This window comes from Semicossyphus pulcher, unplaced genomic scaffold (assembly GCF_022749685.1).
Source record: "Semicossyphus pulcher isolate SPU_LCO1_2020_fin unplaced genomic scaffold, fSemPul1.0.p SCAF_3, whole genome shotgun sequence".
Lineage (NCBI taxonomy): Eukaryota > Metazoa > Chordata > Actinopteri > Labriformes > Labridae > Semicossyphus > Semicossyphus pulcher.
Window position 1 is genome coordinate 33,391,502 of NW_027211704.1, and position 18,499 is coordinate 33,410,000.

At 45.5% G+C, this 18,499-nt stretch overlaps 1 protein-coding gene across 1 annotated transcript in view; it reads left to right on the forward strand.

The window, feature by feature from the left end:
- The window catches only part of LOC138605275 (dedicator of cytokinesis protein 3-like), a 63,580-nt gene that overhangs the window by 35,164 nt on the left and 9,917 nt on the right, over positions 1-18,499 (forward strand). Inside the window, exons 6-15 of the mRNA XM_069677422.1 lie at positions 1,593-1,674; positions 3,136-3,196; positions 3,424-3,571; positions 7,428-7,516; positions 9,753-9,878; positions 12,209-12,333; positions 16,123-16,285; positions 17,259-17,365; positions 17,529-17,700; positions 17,823-17,920. Of these exons, the coding sequence (XP_069533523.1) occupies positions 1,593-1,674; positions 3,136-3,196; positions 3,424-3,571; positions 7,428-7,516; positions 9,753-9,878; positions 12,209-12,333; positions 16,123-16,285; positions 17,259-17,365; positions 17,529-17,700; positions 17,823-17,920 (1,171 nt within the window). The remainder of the gene's footprint in view (positions 1-1,592; positions 1,675-3,135; positions 3,197-3,423; positions 3,572-7,427; positions 7,517-9,752; positions 9,879-12,208; positions 12,334-16,122; positions 16,286-17,258; positions 17,366-17,528; positions 17,701-17,822; positions 17,921-18,499) is intronic.

Below are 18,499 nucleotides of genomic sequence, written 5' to 3' on the forward strand. Positions count from 1 at the left end.
AACACAATTCATGCTCTTCATTGCCTTTTATTGCATGCAGCTGCCTCCTCGTAAGTTTTATCTGCTTGCAAGCAACAAAAAATGCCTGAGAGCTGCTGCGGCCGGGATGCACTAACTGCAGGGTAAAGACCCCAGAACTAAGTTTTCAGAAGTGAATTAAGTTTTCATGAAGTACTCAGACTGAATAACTGAACTTTGAGAGGAAAAATCGGATACAGGCAATTAAAAATGAGGCATCAGCAGGGACAATGTGAAAACTGTGGGAGCCTGACAGTTTCTCCAAGAACAGATAGTTTTTCCTCACTTTTTCAGCTCGTGGCTTCTTGTGTGCTGATTTTTCCCTCCAGTTAGGCGTCTAACAAGACCACGCCATGGTGCGGTATGAAGGAACTTTATTTAGAATGTGCCAGAGGGGGTCAGAGTAAGGTGGGATGAGAGGGGGTTGAAGGTAAGGTGGGATGAGAGTGGTTTGAAGTAAGGTGGGATGAGAGTGGTTTGAAGTAAGGTAGGATGAGAGGGGGTCGAGGTAAGGTGGGATGAGAGTGGTTTGAAGTAAGGTAGGATGAGAGGGGGTCGAAGGTAAGGTAGGATGAGAGGGGGTCGAGGTAAGGTGGGATGAGAGGGGGTCGAAGGTAAGGTGGGATGAGAGGGGGTCGAAGGTAAGGTGGGATGAGAGGGGTTTGAAGTAGGGTGGGATGAGAGGGCGTCAAGGTATGATGGGATGAGAGAGGGTCGAAGGTAAGGTGGGATGAGAGGGGTTTGAAGTAAGGTAGGATGAGAGGGGTTTGAAGTAAGGTGGGATGAGAGGGGGTCGAAGTAAGGTGGGATGAGAGGGGTTCGAAGTAGGGTGGGATGAGAGGGGGTCGAGGTTAGGTAGGATGAGAGGGGTTTGAAGTAAGGTGGGATGAGAGGGGGTCGAAGGTAAGGTGGGATGAGAGGGGGTCGAGGTAAGGTGGGATGAGAGGGGTTTGAAGTAAGGTGGGATGAGAGGGGGTCGAAGTAAGGTGGGATGAGAGGGGGTCGAGGTAAGGTGGGATGAGAGTTGGTCGAGGTAAGGTGGGATGAGAGTTGGTCGAGGTAAGGTGGGATGAGAGTTGGTCGAGGTAAGGTGGGATGAGAGGGGGTCGTGGTAAGGTGGGATGAGAGGGGGTCGAGGTAAGGTGGGATGAGGTAAGGTGGGATGAGAGTTGGTCGAGGTAAGGTGTGAAAGCTAACGAGACACAGTTGATGGAGTTACTGAGGGAGGCGTGGTCTTGTTCCTGAACCAATGTTAAATGGTTTTCAGAGCGTGACATGCTTTGCCCTACGGCCCGCCCTCCTCTGCTGTGATTGGCTGGTACTTGTTGTTGACAATGTAAGCTGCACTTGGTTTCAGGTAAAGGTAAAGAGGTCATAGTCTGGGTTAAATATTAAGTCAATGTTTTGGTTTCACACAGTACATGAACAACAGCAGAAAAATAACCCCCATCCTAACCCTAAACACAACCCTTCAGCTTGTTCTTTTGTACATTTCTCTCAGGTCAAAGGTCACTTATGGACATTAAACCTTCGTTCTGAAGTTAAACACAATGTTGTTCTCTTTGTGTTTCCAGTGAGAAGTTCATGGTGAGACTGAACAAGAACGGAGGACCGAAGAATCCAGAGAAGGTGGACAGGCTGTGTGCCCTCTTCACGGTAACACACACACACACACACACACACACACACTAACACTAACACACACAGATATACATGTACATAAAATGTACTTACAATGCTGCTCGATGATATACCGGTAGTTTAAGGAGAGAACGTTTGAAGAACTGGATGGAATATAAAAGTGAGGAAGCATTGCCCCCTGTTGCTCTGAAGCAGAAACAATCAGGTGCAGCAAAAACCCTTGATGGAAGTAAAAAGCTTTTCCTTTGCTGTTGGAGTGAGACTTTAGATGAACGCTCCTCCGGTCTGCCCATGCAGTCGAATGGTTGCAATCATAGAAATCCCATTCAAGTCAAGTTTGTGTAAGAAATACACGAAGACACACACCAGGTGGGTGTGAAGCAGTTTCACAGCGTAAGCTCTTTGAACTCTGAGGTGGAAATGGTTTATTGTCTATATGGGTACAGCTTCATGTCCCTAGAGTCTGTAGAACCTACGACAAAAGATTATTTAAGTAAATAAGCCATAAAAAATACAAAAATGTTACACGTTTTTTCTTTGAATTTAGCGTTTAAATGTTCTTGGCGTATCCTCAGATGCTCTAAATCCCCAAAATCTGCATAACTCGAGCTGAAATGCAATTTCCCGACTGCAAGAAGGAAGTCGGTTTTCATGGGGACAGATTTCAACATAGGAAACATTTTCATGAGACAACTAGGAACAAGGAGCTCTTTTAAAATAAGACATCTCCTCCCTCAGTACTTGTTGAGGCTCTACTGTCATCTTTTCAAACATGATCGTAGATGAAGTGTCAGACGACAACATCAGTTACTGTCAGTTAAACTTTGCTGTTTCAGTGCTTTGAGCAAATGTTTGAAGTCCTTCTGTCGTTTGTGTCTTTCTTGTTATAAATACTGATATTTTTCAGCATGTCATCTCCACTTTCTCTCTCTTCTCTTCTGTGTTTTGGTTGATGTTTTCTGGCGCCATTAAATTAAACAAGAGTGTCTGAACGGCAAAGCTTTGAGCCTGAAGGCAAAGCTTTCAGTTTACCAGTCGACCTGCGTTCCAACCCTCACCTGTGGTCATGCGCTTTGGGTAGTGACTGAAGGACAGAGGTCGCGGATACAAGCGGCCGAAATGAGTTTCCTCTGCAGGGTGTCTGGGCTCAGCCTTAGAGAGAGGGTCAAAGCTCAGACATCCGGAGGGAGCTCAGAGTAGAGCTGCTACTCCTTCGCATTGAAAGGAGCCAGTTGAGGTGGTTAGGGCATCTGATTAGGATGCTTCCTGGGCACCTCCCTGTGGGGGTTTTCCGGGCACGTCCAACTGGGAGGAGACCCAGGGGCAGACCCAGAGCTCACTGGAGTGATTAGATATCCCGTCTGGCCTGGGAACGCCTCGGAATCCCCCAGGAGCAGCTGGAAAACGTTGCTGAGGAGAGGGATGTCTGGGTGACCTTGTTTAGCCTGCTGCTAAGCTGTTTTTCTCTCTCTGCAGGACCTGAGCAACAAAGACATGAAGAGAGATCTCTACATCATCTCCCAGGTCATCAGAACAGGTAACACTGCTGTTACTAGGATACAAAGCCTACACAATGTCACACAATCCAGCCCTAAAATAAAAGAGCTGAAGCTGAATCCCCCCGCAGAGACTTTGATATTCTCAACCAAAGAACATGCACACAACAAAATCTGCTCCTCTGCTACCTAATTAATTACTCAACTCAGAACGAATGTGAAAGGATCCTTTGTCTCTCTTTATAACACCAACCACTTCCTGTCGCAGGCCGCATGCTGCTGAATGACAGTAAGAAGGGCCCTCCACACGTTCAGTACCGCCGGCCGTACGGCTGCGCTGTCCTGGCCATGAGCGACGTGCTGCAGACCATCTCAGAGCTCAAAGAGGAGAAAGACTTCGTCCTCAAGGTCTACACGTAAGTGGCAGCACACACAGGGGTTGTTATCGCACACAAACAGGCTGGGATGTTACTTTGCTTTATTCAAGTAATAAGTAATCAGGTGTTACACAAGTTTGCATTCTATAAACTCGACCAAAGAAGAAAAATGTAACAAATACATGAAGTAAACCTATAAAAACATGAACCGCGACAGACTTTAAACATCACCTAACTTAGGTTAGTTATTACACACATAAAGCTCATATTCAGTGCCTTGCCTAAGTATTCACCCCTTGAATTGTTCCATCTGTTGTTAAAATGGATTTTATTGAGGTAACAGAAGTCTACATTTTAGACTCTTGTGTATTAATCAAACTGTAAACAATCCACATAAGTCCTTTTCAACGCCAGGCTGCAGCTCTGTGAAAAGTGGAAAACTCAGAGTGGGGTGAATACTATCGCAAGGCACTGTGCACTAGCAGGTTTTAATAGATAAAACAGATTTATTTTACATGCGGGCATCTGTTATATCTTAAACCCCCCCCCCCCGGAGCCTGCAGGTGGATGCTGGGGTGGTGGTGGGGCTGAAAGTATGAGCGCAGTACCGGTGCAGGGCAGCGGTGGCGATGACAGAGCAGAGGGAGAGAGAGGAGAACTTGCAGTTTAAATAGACGCCACATCAGGAGGAAGTGTTTGTCAGGTGATCGTGGAGAATGACGCATGTCAGGTGTTAAATCAGTGCAGCTCGAGCTGCCTGCCTAAACTATCTCACAGGCGTCGCCCGATCAATTACAAGGCTGTGTTGAATACTTGATTCTCATTGGTCTACAACTCTTTGAAGAACAGACCCTTGCTTTGGATGCAGCTCTTTTCACAGACTCTGGAGGACGAACTCCAATCATCAATCTGCAGAAAGAAGTCTGGTTGATTTATTTTGTCAGCTGATTCACTTTGACGAAAAAGAAAAAGTGACGAAAACTGTGCAGAAACTGCAAAAAAGACACAAAGCACTGAATGACATAGAAAGTAAGAAAGTCGTAAAAGACGTTGAATTAATCACCAAACGAAGCACGGTGCACGATACAGCAGTGGTTAAAGACGGGTTAAAGGCAAAGAAAATGTCAACAGACTTTGACAGTGACGAGGCGGAAATCCCCAATAAGGTCCTGCTGTCATTCACCCCGACCTGTTCACCTTGTCTCACTTCAGCATCAGTGAATTATAACAGTTAAGAAGGCTCATTTTAAGAACGATACACAGCTAACTATTGATATAAAAGAAGTTCCCGCAGTAGGATCAAAGGGATTGTCTTTTTATCGGAAGAATTACAAAAAATGTTTAAATCAATAAAAACATTTCATAATTAATAAGCAGGATGAGACAGGACCTCTCTCTGCTATAACAACCTGCTTACTGTACGTTATCCATTTACACACAGCAGAGACTGACGTCACAAACTTCAGCGTCAAAGCTCTGCTTTGTAGGTTTAATAAAAAGAAGTACACGTGGACAAACACAACAGGTGAAGGAATAAGATGCAGGAAGTAGGTATTCTGGTAATCGGTATCATACACTCACACAAACATACACTCGCACACGTTTAGTCCTGAAGTGAATTTGGAGCAGAGACTGAAAGCTGTTCTCGGGGAGAGAGTCTGTGGATGTGCCCCGACAACAGGCGACCTCCGCCTCGCCATCAGCATCAAGACTATCTATAAAGAAAAAACTACTTATTTGTTCAACAGACACCAGTTTAGTCGATGCTAAATAACAAGCTAGATTGAACTAGCGGGCTAGCAGAGAGGCTAACAACATCTTACGTTCAGTCTTTTTAACGTATTAACTTATTAACTCGTTACCTTCCTCTTCCTCACCGTCCATGGAAAGCAGGACGAGTAGCACAAATGTGTTGGATATGTTGTCTTTGGGATCGAATGTGATTCTGAAAGAAGGAGCAACAACGGCAAACATGCCATGTACATATAGAGTGACGTCATGACGTGGGTCTTCCACGGGCTCTTGCAGGTGGAAAAACAAACTGGTGCCGAGTTGGTTCCCAAGTTGAACCAGCTCCAAACCAGCACGAGCACCAGCCCAGAACTAGAACCAGGTTCATGTCGGGCAAATAGAGAGAACAGGCAAAAGGAGAGACAATAAAGCATCATAGCATTACTCTCTTTTGCCCCCTTTAACCTCTGACCTTTTCCTTCCTCTCTCTCCCTCTTTATTCTTTCCCTCCTGTGACACTCAGACTCTGATTCTCCTCCCTCTCTGACATTTCATTATGTAAAGCAGAGGAAGGAGAGAGGATGAGAGCTTCAGTAAGCTGCAGACAGCCACTTTGCTGCTTTGTCACAGTGTCTCTGCAGTCTTATAAAGCCATCAGCACTCTGCCATTCTTCTGTCTCGCATGCACGCACACACACACACACACACGCGCACGTGCACGCACGCGCACACACACACACACACACACACACACACACACGTGCACGCACGCGAACACACACACACACACGGTTGATGGCAGACAGTAGGGAATCCCCATCGGCTGAAACTTCTGAAGACTCGCCTGCAGGAGCCCAACAGTGCTCACAGTCACAACATGATGTAACTGTGACTGTTTGTGTGTGTGTGTGTGTGTGTGTGTGTGTGTGTGTGTGTGTGTGTGTGTGTGTGTGTGTGGTGCTTCCATCCTCAGCTGAACTCCTGAGGATGGCTCAGGCTTCATGGGTGGTTACACATCCTGTCTTTGTACCTCGGGCCTCCTGCTTCTCGAGCTTCCTGTGATGTTGATGTGACAGAAAAGAGGAACATGTCACCGACACCAAACGCCTGTTCGGCTCTTCATCTTTCACAGCAACAAATAATAATCAGCCACCAGCAGCTCTACTCCCATCTGCATAGAGGAGCTGTGGGGCCATCTATGTTGCTTTTTTGACTCCAGTACAGCCCATACAAAGCTTAAGCTGCAATAATTTGATTTACAACGTGTGTATTTTGATGCATTTTCCTTTGCATTAAGGTGTTATAAGGTATTATAAGTCAGATTTCTCGTTCACGTTCAAACTGGGCCCCTCCTCCTGGGCTCTTCGTCACCAGAAGCTCCCTCTCACTCTCTTCTGCAAGAACCGACCACCCCACCGAGCTAATACCACGAATACAGAAGTGATGATTTATATTATATTTGTAAAAATCTTATTTTCTAGGAAAATCCTACTTATTATACCTTTAAATAATAACAATAGGGGGTCTACTTTGAAGTGTTTTTATGCACTACTTCAGAACAGTCTCTGGTTTGGAGGAGAGAGACGGGTTGGGCTGTTTAATGATGCTGACAGGTATCAACCACAAAGCCCTTCACCATCGTACTATTGGGATTTAAAAGCTCTCCTGTCACACCTGATTGCTGTTCACATTCAAAAGTAAATGGTTTGATGATGGTTCAGACTGTCACTCACAGCTGAAAGGTTCCTGGTTTGAATCCCGGTTCAGATGTAGTGGGCCTTTCTGTGTGCAGTCTGCATGTTCTCCCCGTGCATACGTGGGTTCCCTCCGCATACTCCGGTTTCCTCCCACAGTCCAAAGACATGCTGGTTAGGTTCATTGGTGCCCGTTGGTGTGAATGTGAGCTGGAAAAAGGTTGTCTGTCTCTATGTGTCAGCCCGGTGATTGACAGGTGACCTGTGCAGGTGTAACCCGGCCTCTCACCAAATGAAAGCTGGGATAGGCTCCAGCCCACCTGCGACCCTGAACAGGATAAGCGGGCTCCAGCACTCAAAGACAGATCTTGTTCTTAATTTAGTCTCTCCCAAACTTTTTTCTTTACTGAAGATGCTGTCAAAAATGTTTCTTCTTGATCAAACCTGACACGTTGTTTTTTGTTCTCCAGATGTAACAACGAGAACGAGTGGTACCAGATCCACGAGAACATCATCCGCAAGTCCAGCACCAAATACACAGCTCCCAGCACCAACTACGGTAGGATGGACAGAGTGTGTGAGTGTGTGTCTCAAGAATGAATGGAACAGCGGTATTGTAAGCGTGCAGATCTGTGTCTCTGTTCCTATACGATTCATTTAAATGTGTCCTGATGTAATGCATTTATTAAAACATGTTTGTTCTGCTTGAAAACATGCTAATTGTGAACCCCACTTGTGAACATCACTTTTAAAGATGGCCGCTTGTAGTTGTACGTGAAGGTGTGAAATAGGTCACCAAATGAAATCAGCTGTTGACAAATGGTTGTAGTTTTGTGAAATGTCTTTTGACCTGCAGGGACACTGTACTTCATCAGCATACCTTTAAACAGCCTGCTATCTTTGGGTGTGTCTGCATCAGGAGTCTCCGTTTGTCTCTTCCACATTTATCCTCCAGTAGTCACCTTGTTGCCTCTCATTAAGCACACTGCACGGATCATTAGCGACTTGTGTTTCTGCTTTAGTGATGAGGAAGTGTAAATGGAGAAACACTCACATAGACATGTGAACACAGAACTCATGAAGTCAGTCTCAAAACAATCACACAAAGCTCCCAGGAGCGACGCGTCCAGGCTGAGAGCAGCGCGCTGACTGACACACACATGTCATCACTCCACATCAGACGGAAGATCGTCTTAATGAATGTCACTGCAGGGAAACGTCAGCGTGTTGTGTCATCATGTTTAGGTTCTTTGAACTCTGGTGGCCCCAAAAGTTTGATCGTCTGAAGTCTCTCTAAACAGAGAAAGGAGGAGTAAAGGAGGTTCTTCATACTTTTAGCTGTAAACAGAAATATCAAACAGAACCCTGCCCTGATGACAGGATACATATGGACCACCAAAACACCCACCATTTGTTTGTGAACTCACATTTTGGATCCTCAGTTCAGTATTGTCGCTTTTGTTAGCTTGATTTTTTGCAACCAGAAATGATCTCAAAGATCTCAGTCTCGTTCTCTGTGGTGATAAACAGTAATTGCGGGAGCACACTTCCCAGATATCCAGACAGTGCTGCATGTGTGACGTCCACGGTTGGCTCCGGTTGTAACTCTTGACTTTCCTTTTCAGACTGTTTGCTTCATCTGAGCGTCGAGTTTGTTTCTGTTTCTTTGGATTTTCACTTCTTGTTGAAGTTGTATCTGTAGTCATCCATCTTTTCTTTGTTTGTTCAGCCATAGTAGATTACTGTTTACACGCAACACTTGCAGAGAGCGGAAAAGCAGCCGCTTAGCTCCGCCTACCCTCTCTGGCAGACCAACCACTGCTGGCTGATGGAAAACGTGTCACTAACTGGGCGCCGCTTGTGTTTTTTTATGATGTGAAAGATTTTTTCTTTTTGGCAAAAGTCGCCACAGACACCCAGTCTGTAATTCGGCGAGAGATAGAGACTTAACAGACATTTATTTAAATGAAAATCTGATTATTACTTTAAGTCTCCATCCTGGTAGCAACATGTCAACCACACCCTAAACCCTCCCCTGCTTTAGGTCTCTGTGACTCTAAATGGGAGCATCATCGACTAAATAAACATCATGTTGTGTTGAAGAAGACTTGAAACTAGAGACTGAGACCATAAACTCATTTGGAAAATGTTATCTGAGGGAATACATCAGGAGAGAAGCAGGCTTAGATTACCATTGGGTTTTATACAATGAGACTTCTTTTTGCAACTAGTGGAGTCGCCCCCTGCTGGACATTGCTGGAATGTTTTAGACAGTTCTGCACTGACTTTGCTTTTGAAACCGGAGGCTATATCACTTCATCATATACAGTCTATTTAAACACACAATTTATCAACATCATCGTAAGGCAAACATGCTCAGTACACATATAACGAAAGACTGCAATGAATAAGAAACACTCTTTCATGTATGCGTGCTTTAACATCTGCATGGGAACACTTGATCTATCTGAGGGAGCGCTGGATACATGCAGCATGCATTCACACCACTGTTGCACCAGCTGGCAGTCAGCTGCACACAATTTGGTGGCAACTACGAGGTCGGCTCGCACAAAGGAGGGACACGTTATTACAAGCACTGGCACTGTGTTAAACATGCTAACAGCAGGTGCTTAAAGACGTAGTAACTATAAGTTCTAACACTAAACACAAGTGGAGAAAAGCTAGTACTGGTATGACAATATCTACAAAGAGACATGGAAGATCTCTCTCTCTCTTTTCTCCTCTAACCTGTTCTTTTCTCTGTCCGTCTTCTGTCCCTCCCTCGGTCCCTGCAGGTCTCATCATCTCTCTGCAGCTGCTGAGGGGCGACATGGAGCAGGTCCGCAGAGAGAACCCTCTCATTTTCAGCAGGGGGGTGGCCATCACCAGAAAACTGGGCTTCCCTGACGTCATCATGCCAGGTGAGTCAGTTACATGGCCCGCATCACGGCCCAGAGAGGATGTCATATTCTTTCTTTTATTGGGATGAGAATAGATTAGTTTAATGCAGGAAAAAGGAGAGGAGAGTGAGGATTTACTCTTTCATTTTCATCTATGAGGACTTCAATGTTCATCCTTAGTCAAACTGGCTGAGTGTCAAAATAAAAGCATCCAGTCAGAAAACATTGCAACGTATAAATACAGGTTCCTTTATGAGACACGTGGACGTTTCTGAGTGTGTGTGGACGCTGCAGCTTGCGGGGAACGAGGCCATACATCACTCTGAAGGACTGACTGGATTTACATGCAGAGCGTCCCTCTGCTCAGTGTCTGTGTCCTCTGAACTCATCTGCACTCTCCTGAAGCTGCTCAGTGAAACACGAGCTGTAACAGAGAAAGTATCTGTTGGTGTTTCTCACACAGAGTCAGAAAAGGTCAGAGTGAAGCTGTGAGGAGGCGTCCGTGTGCTTTAGCATGTCAGGGCAACCGACAAACATTAATGTAAGGATATATATTAGCAAACACTCACAGCTTTATTGTACTTGTTTATGAAGAGATATTTGCTTCAGACTGATGCAACTCACGTGCAAGAGTGGACGAACATAAACAAACCCAAATTCCCAAATTTACTTGCAGTTAAACACTTCCTGCTTCTGTTTTTTTCGAACACTTGTTTATGTCCTTTCAGAATGTATTAAACTTTTTATATAATTTCTTACAGCAGCAACTACTAAAAGTTTTCCTTCCTCCAGCTTGGCTTCATAAACACTTTTTCGTCTGTATTTCCAGTTTGGTCTCCTTAAAGATTCTGTGCAGGATGAGAGAGAATAACCTGTAGCTCCATGTTGGATGGATGAATGTGTGTCAAACCAGCCTGACACCTATTCTTGATAAAACAAACTCCTTATTTATCCTGTCACTCTTGCCGTCAGCATCTTAGTTTGACATGGTCAGAGTAATATGATGAAATTTAGATCTGTGTTTCTGTGAGTTTTATCTGCTGAGGTTTAACTATCTTCTTTTGAAATATCTGCCGTCACACTTTCGTTAGATCAGATGTGTATCTTAAAAAACGTTATCTTATCAGGACGCTGGTTACCTAATTTATATTTTTATGTAGAATCTGTGGCTGCACAACCGGATTATAGTACAGGAAGTGTTCTGGTGTCAGTTTGTAGTCCGAGTAGTATTGACCAATTACATATCAGCAGGCTTCACCTAATGCAGGAAAAATTCTGTGAGGTCATCTGACAACGATTTAGCTTCTTATTAATCTCTATAAACAGACATCTGCAGCAAGGTCAGCTAATAATCTGCTCTAGATCCAAAATTCAACCTTAGATAAATCAGCTGTGTCTTGAAAGAGTTTAGATTTTCTGCCTTCCTTGAATGCATCATAAATGATGGCTCCGCCCTCCGTCTCATGTTAAAGTAGTGTTCTTCTCCTCTTGAGGACAGACCTGACAAAGCTTCATGTTGTTCCTAATCTGCATCATGATGTTGTTCTTTCAGCAAACTGAAGAGCCGTTAATTAAAGTCGATCACAAGAAAATCTGTTCCTGTTTGGGCTTCATCCCACTTTGATCTGAACACACGGTCGCTTCTCACGCTGCTGACTGGACTGTAAACAATGCAGCGCACGGAGGAGGAAGTCTTGGCTAAACGCTGGCTCCACCAGACATGCCGGACATGCTCACCGTTGCTCCCAGAGGATATGTTGTCGTCAGACTATAGCCGATGGGTTCTGAGATTTTCGATTTCGATTTCGAAAAAAATCTCTTTAGTGAGTAAAAAAAATGAGCCAAAGGGGATTCACGTTTACCCTCAAACTTTCCTCTAAAACAGACAAACAGGGAAAGAGCAATGCTGCATATTTACACCACCTCCACGCAAACCACATGTCTTTCACACTCCCTCACACACATTAACCATGCATCTCACACACATAAACACACACACACACACACACACACTCCCTCGGGCAGTGATGGAGCGAGTGTTTAACTCCCATCTTGATACATTAAGGGTGACATCTCCTCTGTGAGGACAGGCTGACATGATAAATGAATCTGCACACGTTAACACAGGTCGTTAGTCTTATATGTCAGAGGTGTTTTAGCTTTAAGTGTGTGTGTGACTCTGTGTGTGGCTCCGTCTGTGTGTGACCTTTTTCTGTCCAAGGTCAAATGTAACACATTGGTCAGGTTCATATTTATATTTCAGCATCATTTTAATTCTCAGGTGAAACAGGAAACAAGCTGTTGGAGTTATTTGTGTGTTTTTGTCTTAATGTGTCCATCCCGTTTCCCAGGCGACATCCGGAACGACCTGTACCTGACCCTGGAGCGAGGAGACTTTGAGAGAGGAGGGAAGAGCGTTCAGAAGAACATTGAAGTCACCGTCTACGTGCTCTACGCCGACGGAGAGATCCTGAAGGTAAGGACGCAGAGCTGCAGGACAGGTGTGATGACATTAACCCCGGGTTTTACCCACAGCTTCAAGAGTACGGTATCTTTTGTTCGGACAGTTCTTGAATGCAGGGTGTCAGAGGTGAGCAACGTTGTGTTGGTTAGAGAAGAAAGATGCAGTGTCACCTACATCTCTTCTTCATTGATCACAGTTACTCCTGACTAACTAAAGGGGAAAGAACCTCCATCTTAATTATACTGCCTGCTCCGTCTCCTCTTTCACTCGGGAATTACAGAACAGCAGAGAGGAGACGGTTTAAGGTACCACAGAAGAAGAACTGTGGAGCGAGGAGGGGCTCTGAACCTTGACACATTTACGTTGTGGAGTTTGGACGTCCTCAGAAGTCAAAATTAAAGTGTAATGTAAAAATAGATTTTGTGTTATTATAACACGAGAACGAGGGCTAAAAAGTCTTCTCATCCCAGGTTGTCAAATATGATACGCTTTGTCTCATGAGCGCTTCTCACCTTCGTGTCTAACGCATGATTGACATGAACGGTGTGCTGCTAACATTTAGGGAACAAACTGCTTTAAGAAGAACATCATGGTGTGAGTTGAAATATGAACTCTATAGTGACTTTTGGTTTCACGCAGGACTAGAACCTTAGTCTCCTGGGTGAAGGTCCTGCTGTTTCTGAATTTGCAGCCTGTTTCTTCTGATGGAAACCATTTGGGCCGTTGCAGCGTGATTGCCCTTGTCAGCCACCGTAATATTCCTCATATTTAAAGAAAAATAATCCCACGCGCCCTGTTTTCAGAAGTATTTTAGGTTTTCCTAACTTTGCATTAAATCATTTTAGTTTTGTATTATTATTTTATTTTTACAATTTACCGTTTAGTGACATCTTTAAATACTTTCCTTTGTTTACTTTCATTATTAAAAGCAGAAAATCTTTACATTTATGAATCTGGAACCAGGAAATGTTTGATATTTTAACAATAAAATGACAATTCAACTAATTTAATTAATCAATGAATTGATAAATTGTTTCAGCTCTAGTTTCCCCTCCAGTCAACAGTGCCAAATGATATACTTTCAAATATTACTTGAACATTTGCAGCTGTCAGAGAACGTTTAGGACTGTGTGAAGCTCTAAAATGAACACATTTTACACAGTTTTCAGGATGTTTCATGATTTCTCTCTGCCTCTCTCTCTCTCTCTCTCTCTCTCTCTCTCTCTCTGTTGTCTCCCTGCCTCTCTCTCTCTGTTGTCTCTCTGCCTCTCTCTCTCTGTTGTCTCTCTGCCTCTCTCTCTCTCTGCCTCTCTCTCTCTGTTGTCTCTCTCCCTCTCTCTCTCTGTTGTCTTTCTCCCTCTCTCTCTCTGTTGTCTCTCTGCCTCTCTCTCTCTCTCTGCCTCTCTCTCTGTTGTCTCTCTGCCTCTCTCTCTCTGTTGTCTCTCTCCCTCTCTCTCTCTGTTGTCTCTCTGCCTCTCTCTCTCTGTTGTCTCTCTCTCTCTCTCTCTGTTGTCTCTCTGCCTCTCTCTCTCTGTTGTCTCTCTGCCTCTCTCTCTCTCTGCCTCTCTCTCTCTGTTGTCTCTCTGCCTCTCTCTCTCTCTGTTGTCTCTCTGCCTCTCTCTCTCTCTGCCTCTCTCTCTCTGTTGTCTCTCTGCCTCTCTCTCTGTTGTCTCTCTGCCTCTCTCTCTCTCTGCCTCTCTCTCTCTGTTGTCTCTCTGCCTCTCTCTCTCTGTTGTCTCTCTCTCTCTCTCTCTGTTGTCTCTCTCCCTCTCTCTCTCTGTTGTCTCTCTCCCTCTCTCTCTCTGTTGTCTCTCTGCCTCTCTCTCTGTTGTCTCTCTCTCTCTGTTGTCTCTCTGCCTCTCTCTCTGTTGTCTCTCTCTCTCTCTCTCTGTTGTCTCTCTCCCTCTCTCTCTCTGTTGTCTCTCTCCCTCTCTCTCTCTGTTGTCTCTCTGCCTCTCTCTCTCTGTTGTCTCTCTGCCTCTCTCTCGCTGTTGTCTCTCTCTCTCTCTCTCTCTGTTGTCTCTCTGCCTCTCTCTCTCTCTGCCTCTCTCTCTCTGTTGTCTCTCTGCCTCTCTCTCTCTCTGCCTCTCTCTCTCTGTTGTCTCTCTGCCTCTCTCTCTCTGTTGTCTCTCTGCCTCTCTCTCTGTTGTCTCTCTGCCTCTCTCTCTCTGTTGTCTCTCTCTCTCTCTCTCTGTTGTCTCTCTCCCTCTCTCTCTCTGTTGTCTCTCTGCCTCTCTCTCTCTGTTGTCTCTCTACCTCTCTCTCTCTGTTGTCTCTCTGCCTCTCTCTCGCTGTTGTCTCTCTCTCTCTCTCTCTCTGTTGTCTCTCTGCCTCTCTCTCTCTCTGCCTCTCTCTCTCTGTTGTCTCTCTGCCTCTCTCTCTCTGTTGTCTCTCTGCCTCTCTCTCTCTGTTGTCTCTCTGCCTCTCTCTCTCTGTTGTCTCTCTCCCTCTCTCTCTCTGTTGTCTCTCTGCCTCTCTCTCTCTCTGCCTCTCTCTCTGTTGTCTCTCTGCCTCTCTCTCTCTGTTGTCTCTCTCTCTCTCTCTCTGTTGTCTCTCTCCCTCTCTCTCTCTGTTGTCTCTCTCCCTCTCTCTCTCTGTTGTCTCTCTGCCTCTCTCTCTCTGTTGTCTCTCTGCCTCTCTCTCTCTGTTGTCTCTCTCTCTCTCTCTCTCTGTTGTCTCTCTGCCTCTCTCTCTCTGTTGTCTCTCTACCTCTCTCTCTCTGTTGTCTCTCTCTCTCTCTCTCTCTGTTGTCTCTGCCTCTCTCTCTCTGCCTCTCTCTCGCTGTTGTCTCTCTCTCTCTCTCTCTGTTGTCTCTCTGCCTCTCTCTCTCTGTTGTCTCTCTGCCTCTCTCTCGCTGTTGTCTCTCTACCTCTCTCTCTCTGTTGTCTCTCTCTCTCTCTCTCTGTTGTCTCTCTCTCTCTCTCTCTCTGTTGTCTCTCTGCCTCTCTCTCGCTGTTGTCTCTCTCTCTCTCTCTCTCTGTTGTCTCTCTCTCTCTCTGTTGTCTCTCTGCCTCTCTCTCTCTGTTGTCTCTCTACCTCTCTCTCTCTGTTGTCTCTCTCTCTCTCTCTCTGTTGTCTCTGCCTCTCTCTCTCTGCCTCTCTCTCGCTGTTGTCTCTCTCTCTCTCTCTCTGTTGTCTCTCTGCCTCTCTCTCGCTGTTGTCTCTCTCTCTCTCTCTCTCTGTTGTCTCTCTGCCTCTCTCTCTCTCTGCCTCTCTCTCTCTGTTGTCTCTCTGCCTCTCTCTCTCTCTGCCTCTCTCTCTCTGTTGTCTCTCTGCCTCTCTCTCTCTGTTGTCTCTCTGCCTCTCTCTCTCTGTTGTCTCTCTCCCTCTCTCTCTCTGTTGTCTCTCTGCCTCTCTCTCTCTCTGTTGCCTCTCTCTCTCTGTTGTCTCTCTGCCTCTCTCTCTCTGTTGTCTCTCTGCCTCTCTCTCTCTGTTGTCTCTCTCTCTCTCTCTCTGTTGTCTCTCTGCCTCTCTCTCTCTGTTGTCTCTCTACCTCTCTCTCTCTGTTGTCTCTCTCTCTCTCTCTCTGTTGTCTCTCTGCCTCTCTCTCTCTCTGCCTCTCTCTCTCTGTTGTCTCTCTGCCTCTCTCTCTCTGTTGTCTCTCTCCCTCTCTCTCTCTGTTGTCTCTCTGCCTCTCTCTCTCTGTTGTCTCTCTCCCTCTCTCTCTCTGTTGTCTCTCTGCCTCTCTCTCTCTCTCTCTCTCTCTGTTGTCTCTCTGCCTCTCTCTCTCTGTTGTCTCTCTCTCTCTCTCTCTGTTGTCTCTCTGCCTCTCTCTCTCTGTTGCCCCTCCTCCCCCTGCAGGACTGCATCAGCCTGGGTTCAGGTGAGCCCAGTGTGCCGGAGCACCGCTCCTTCGTGCTCTACCACAACAACAGCCCTCGATGGAGTGAAGTCATCAAACTGCCCATCCCCATCGACCGCTTCAGAGGCTCTCACCTGCGCTTCGAGTTCAGACACTGCTCCAGTGAGTGACTTACTGTAAACAGTAGTAGTAACAGTGATGGAGTTTAAGATGAATTTTCAATACATGTGGCCCATGCATTCATGTCAGTGTAAAGAAGTTTAAGTGTGGGGCGCTGGTTTAGCTCAGTGCTCATACACAGAGGTAATAGTCATGTCATCTCTCTCTCATCTCTCTCTCTCGTCTCCCCATATTTCCTCTCTCTCTTCAGCTGTCCTATAAATAGAGACAAAACAAACCTTTAGGTGTGAGATTGAAGCAACTTTGCACTTCTTAGCTTGAGAAATAGTTGGTGTAAATTTCCTAACAAAGTAAACTTTAAGCTTAGATAAGCTTTGACGTATTTTATGGGCATTGTGAGAAGCTTTGTGGAAACCTTGAAGTGGTGCAACTTCCCCAATTTTGCAAAAAGTTTTTATGCTGGCTTAACATGGCTTTAGCCTTCGTCAAGAGGGGGCACACTAAACGGGATATGGTGAGTGCCTTGCCAATAGAGTTCTGATGTAGCAAACATAAAGCTCATCAGCTGCATGCTTTACAATTATAGCATCAATTCGTCCTTTGGGTAACAGGACACGTCTGAGGTCCTCCCTCTCTATTTTTCTCTAGTAGATGGGTGTGATGGCAAAGTCGCCTTTTGTTGTTTCTGGTTCACACCCTGTTCTTCTTCTACTCCGCTCACGCTGATAACAGCCGTGTGCCAGCTTATAGAAACACGTTTAATTTGCATTTCTCTTTCACAACAATTATCGAAGAGTTTTTACCAAAAGAGTTCATCTGTTGGGATGATCCTTCCTCTGTTCTTAGTTGTAGTTTTATTTCCAAACTTGTATTTCTTGTCAAGCAATTAAACCGATCTAAAAGAAGGTTTGCTCCACTCTGATCTTCCTCCATGTTTCGGCCTCTCTCTTTCCCCCATGTTATATCTTTGTCTCTTTGTTATCTCTACTTATCTGTGCTCGTTTTCTCTCTGCAGCGAAAGACAAAGGAGAGAAGAAGCTGTTTGGTTTTGCCTTCACTCCTCTGATGAGGGAGGATGGAACCACTCTCTCAGACGAGAGCCACGAACTCTACGTGTACAAGGTCAGACATCGTTGTGACGTCACTTCTGTGTTACCTGATATTTCCTTTGATATTGTTGAAGTCTCAGATGTTACCATTGAGACAGAGAGATTATTTATGATAGTAAATCTTTTCATTCTCTGCCTCTTCCTTCCTCCTCCCCGTCTGCTCCTCTCGGCCTCAGTGTGACGAGAACACGACCTTCAGTAACCACGCGCTCTACCTGGGTCTGCCCTGCTGTAAAGAAGACTTCAACAGCTGTCCCAACATCCCGTCCAGCCTCATCTTCCAGCGCAGCACCAAGGAGACCTTCTGGATCTCCACTCAGCTCTCCTCCACCAAGCTCACTCAGAACGGTACACAGCTCGTCCAGCATTATGTTCCTGTTACGTGCAGTGATTTAACAGTTTAGAAGCAAGTGACGCTTCCAATCAGGAGTCACACCACATGTAAGTCTGTGTCTCCTGTCGTCTTCCAGTGGACCTCCTGGCCCTGCTGAAGTGGAAGGCACATCCGGACCGGGTCATGGACATCTTGGGGCGACTGCGACACGTCAGCGGAGAGGAGATCGTCAAGGTGAGGTTCAGTCAGACGAAAATCTGTCTGAAACAAATGTTGCTGTTGATGGATTTATACTGAGGTAGCTGTCTTCACTTGCACTCTTTAATGGCTCAGAAGAAAATGAGGTAAATGTAGCATCAGCAAGTCTCAGACACATGAGGAGGAAACCTCATGTGACAGACTTGGGCCATGTCCACACGTGCACAGGTGTTTTTCAAACGTAGCTTTTTCTCTGCGTTTCGACCTTTCGTCCACACAAACGCCGTTTCAGGTCACGGTTAGAAACTCAGTTTCCATGGAGACGTGTAGACAGGGTAAACAGCGTTTTTGGCTCGTGACGTCAGGCTGTGCGCCGTTATCTCCATGGTGCTGCGTCACTAACGAGGCGACATTCATTGCAAAATGACGTGACAAAAACAGTTGCTGTGTTCGAAATGCCATACTATACTAGCAGTACGTACTGATTTGGCCAAAGTGAAGTCTGCAGTATGCAAACAAAAGCAAAATTGAACGCAGTATGCAGTATGCAGTTTATAGCATGAAGTATATAGCATGTAGTATATAGTGCAGCATTTCGAACACAGCCAGCGATGC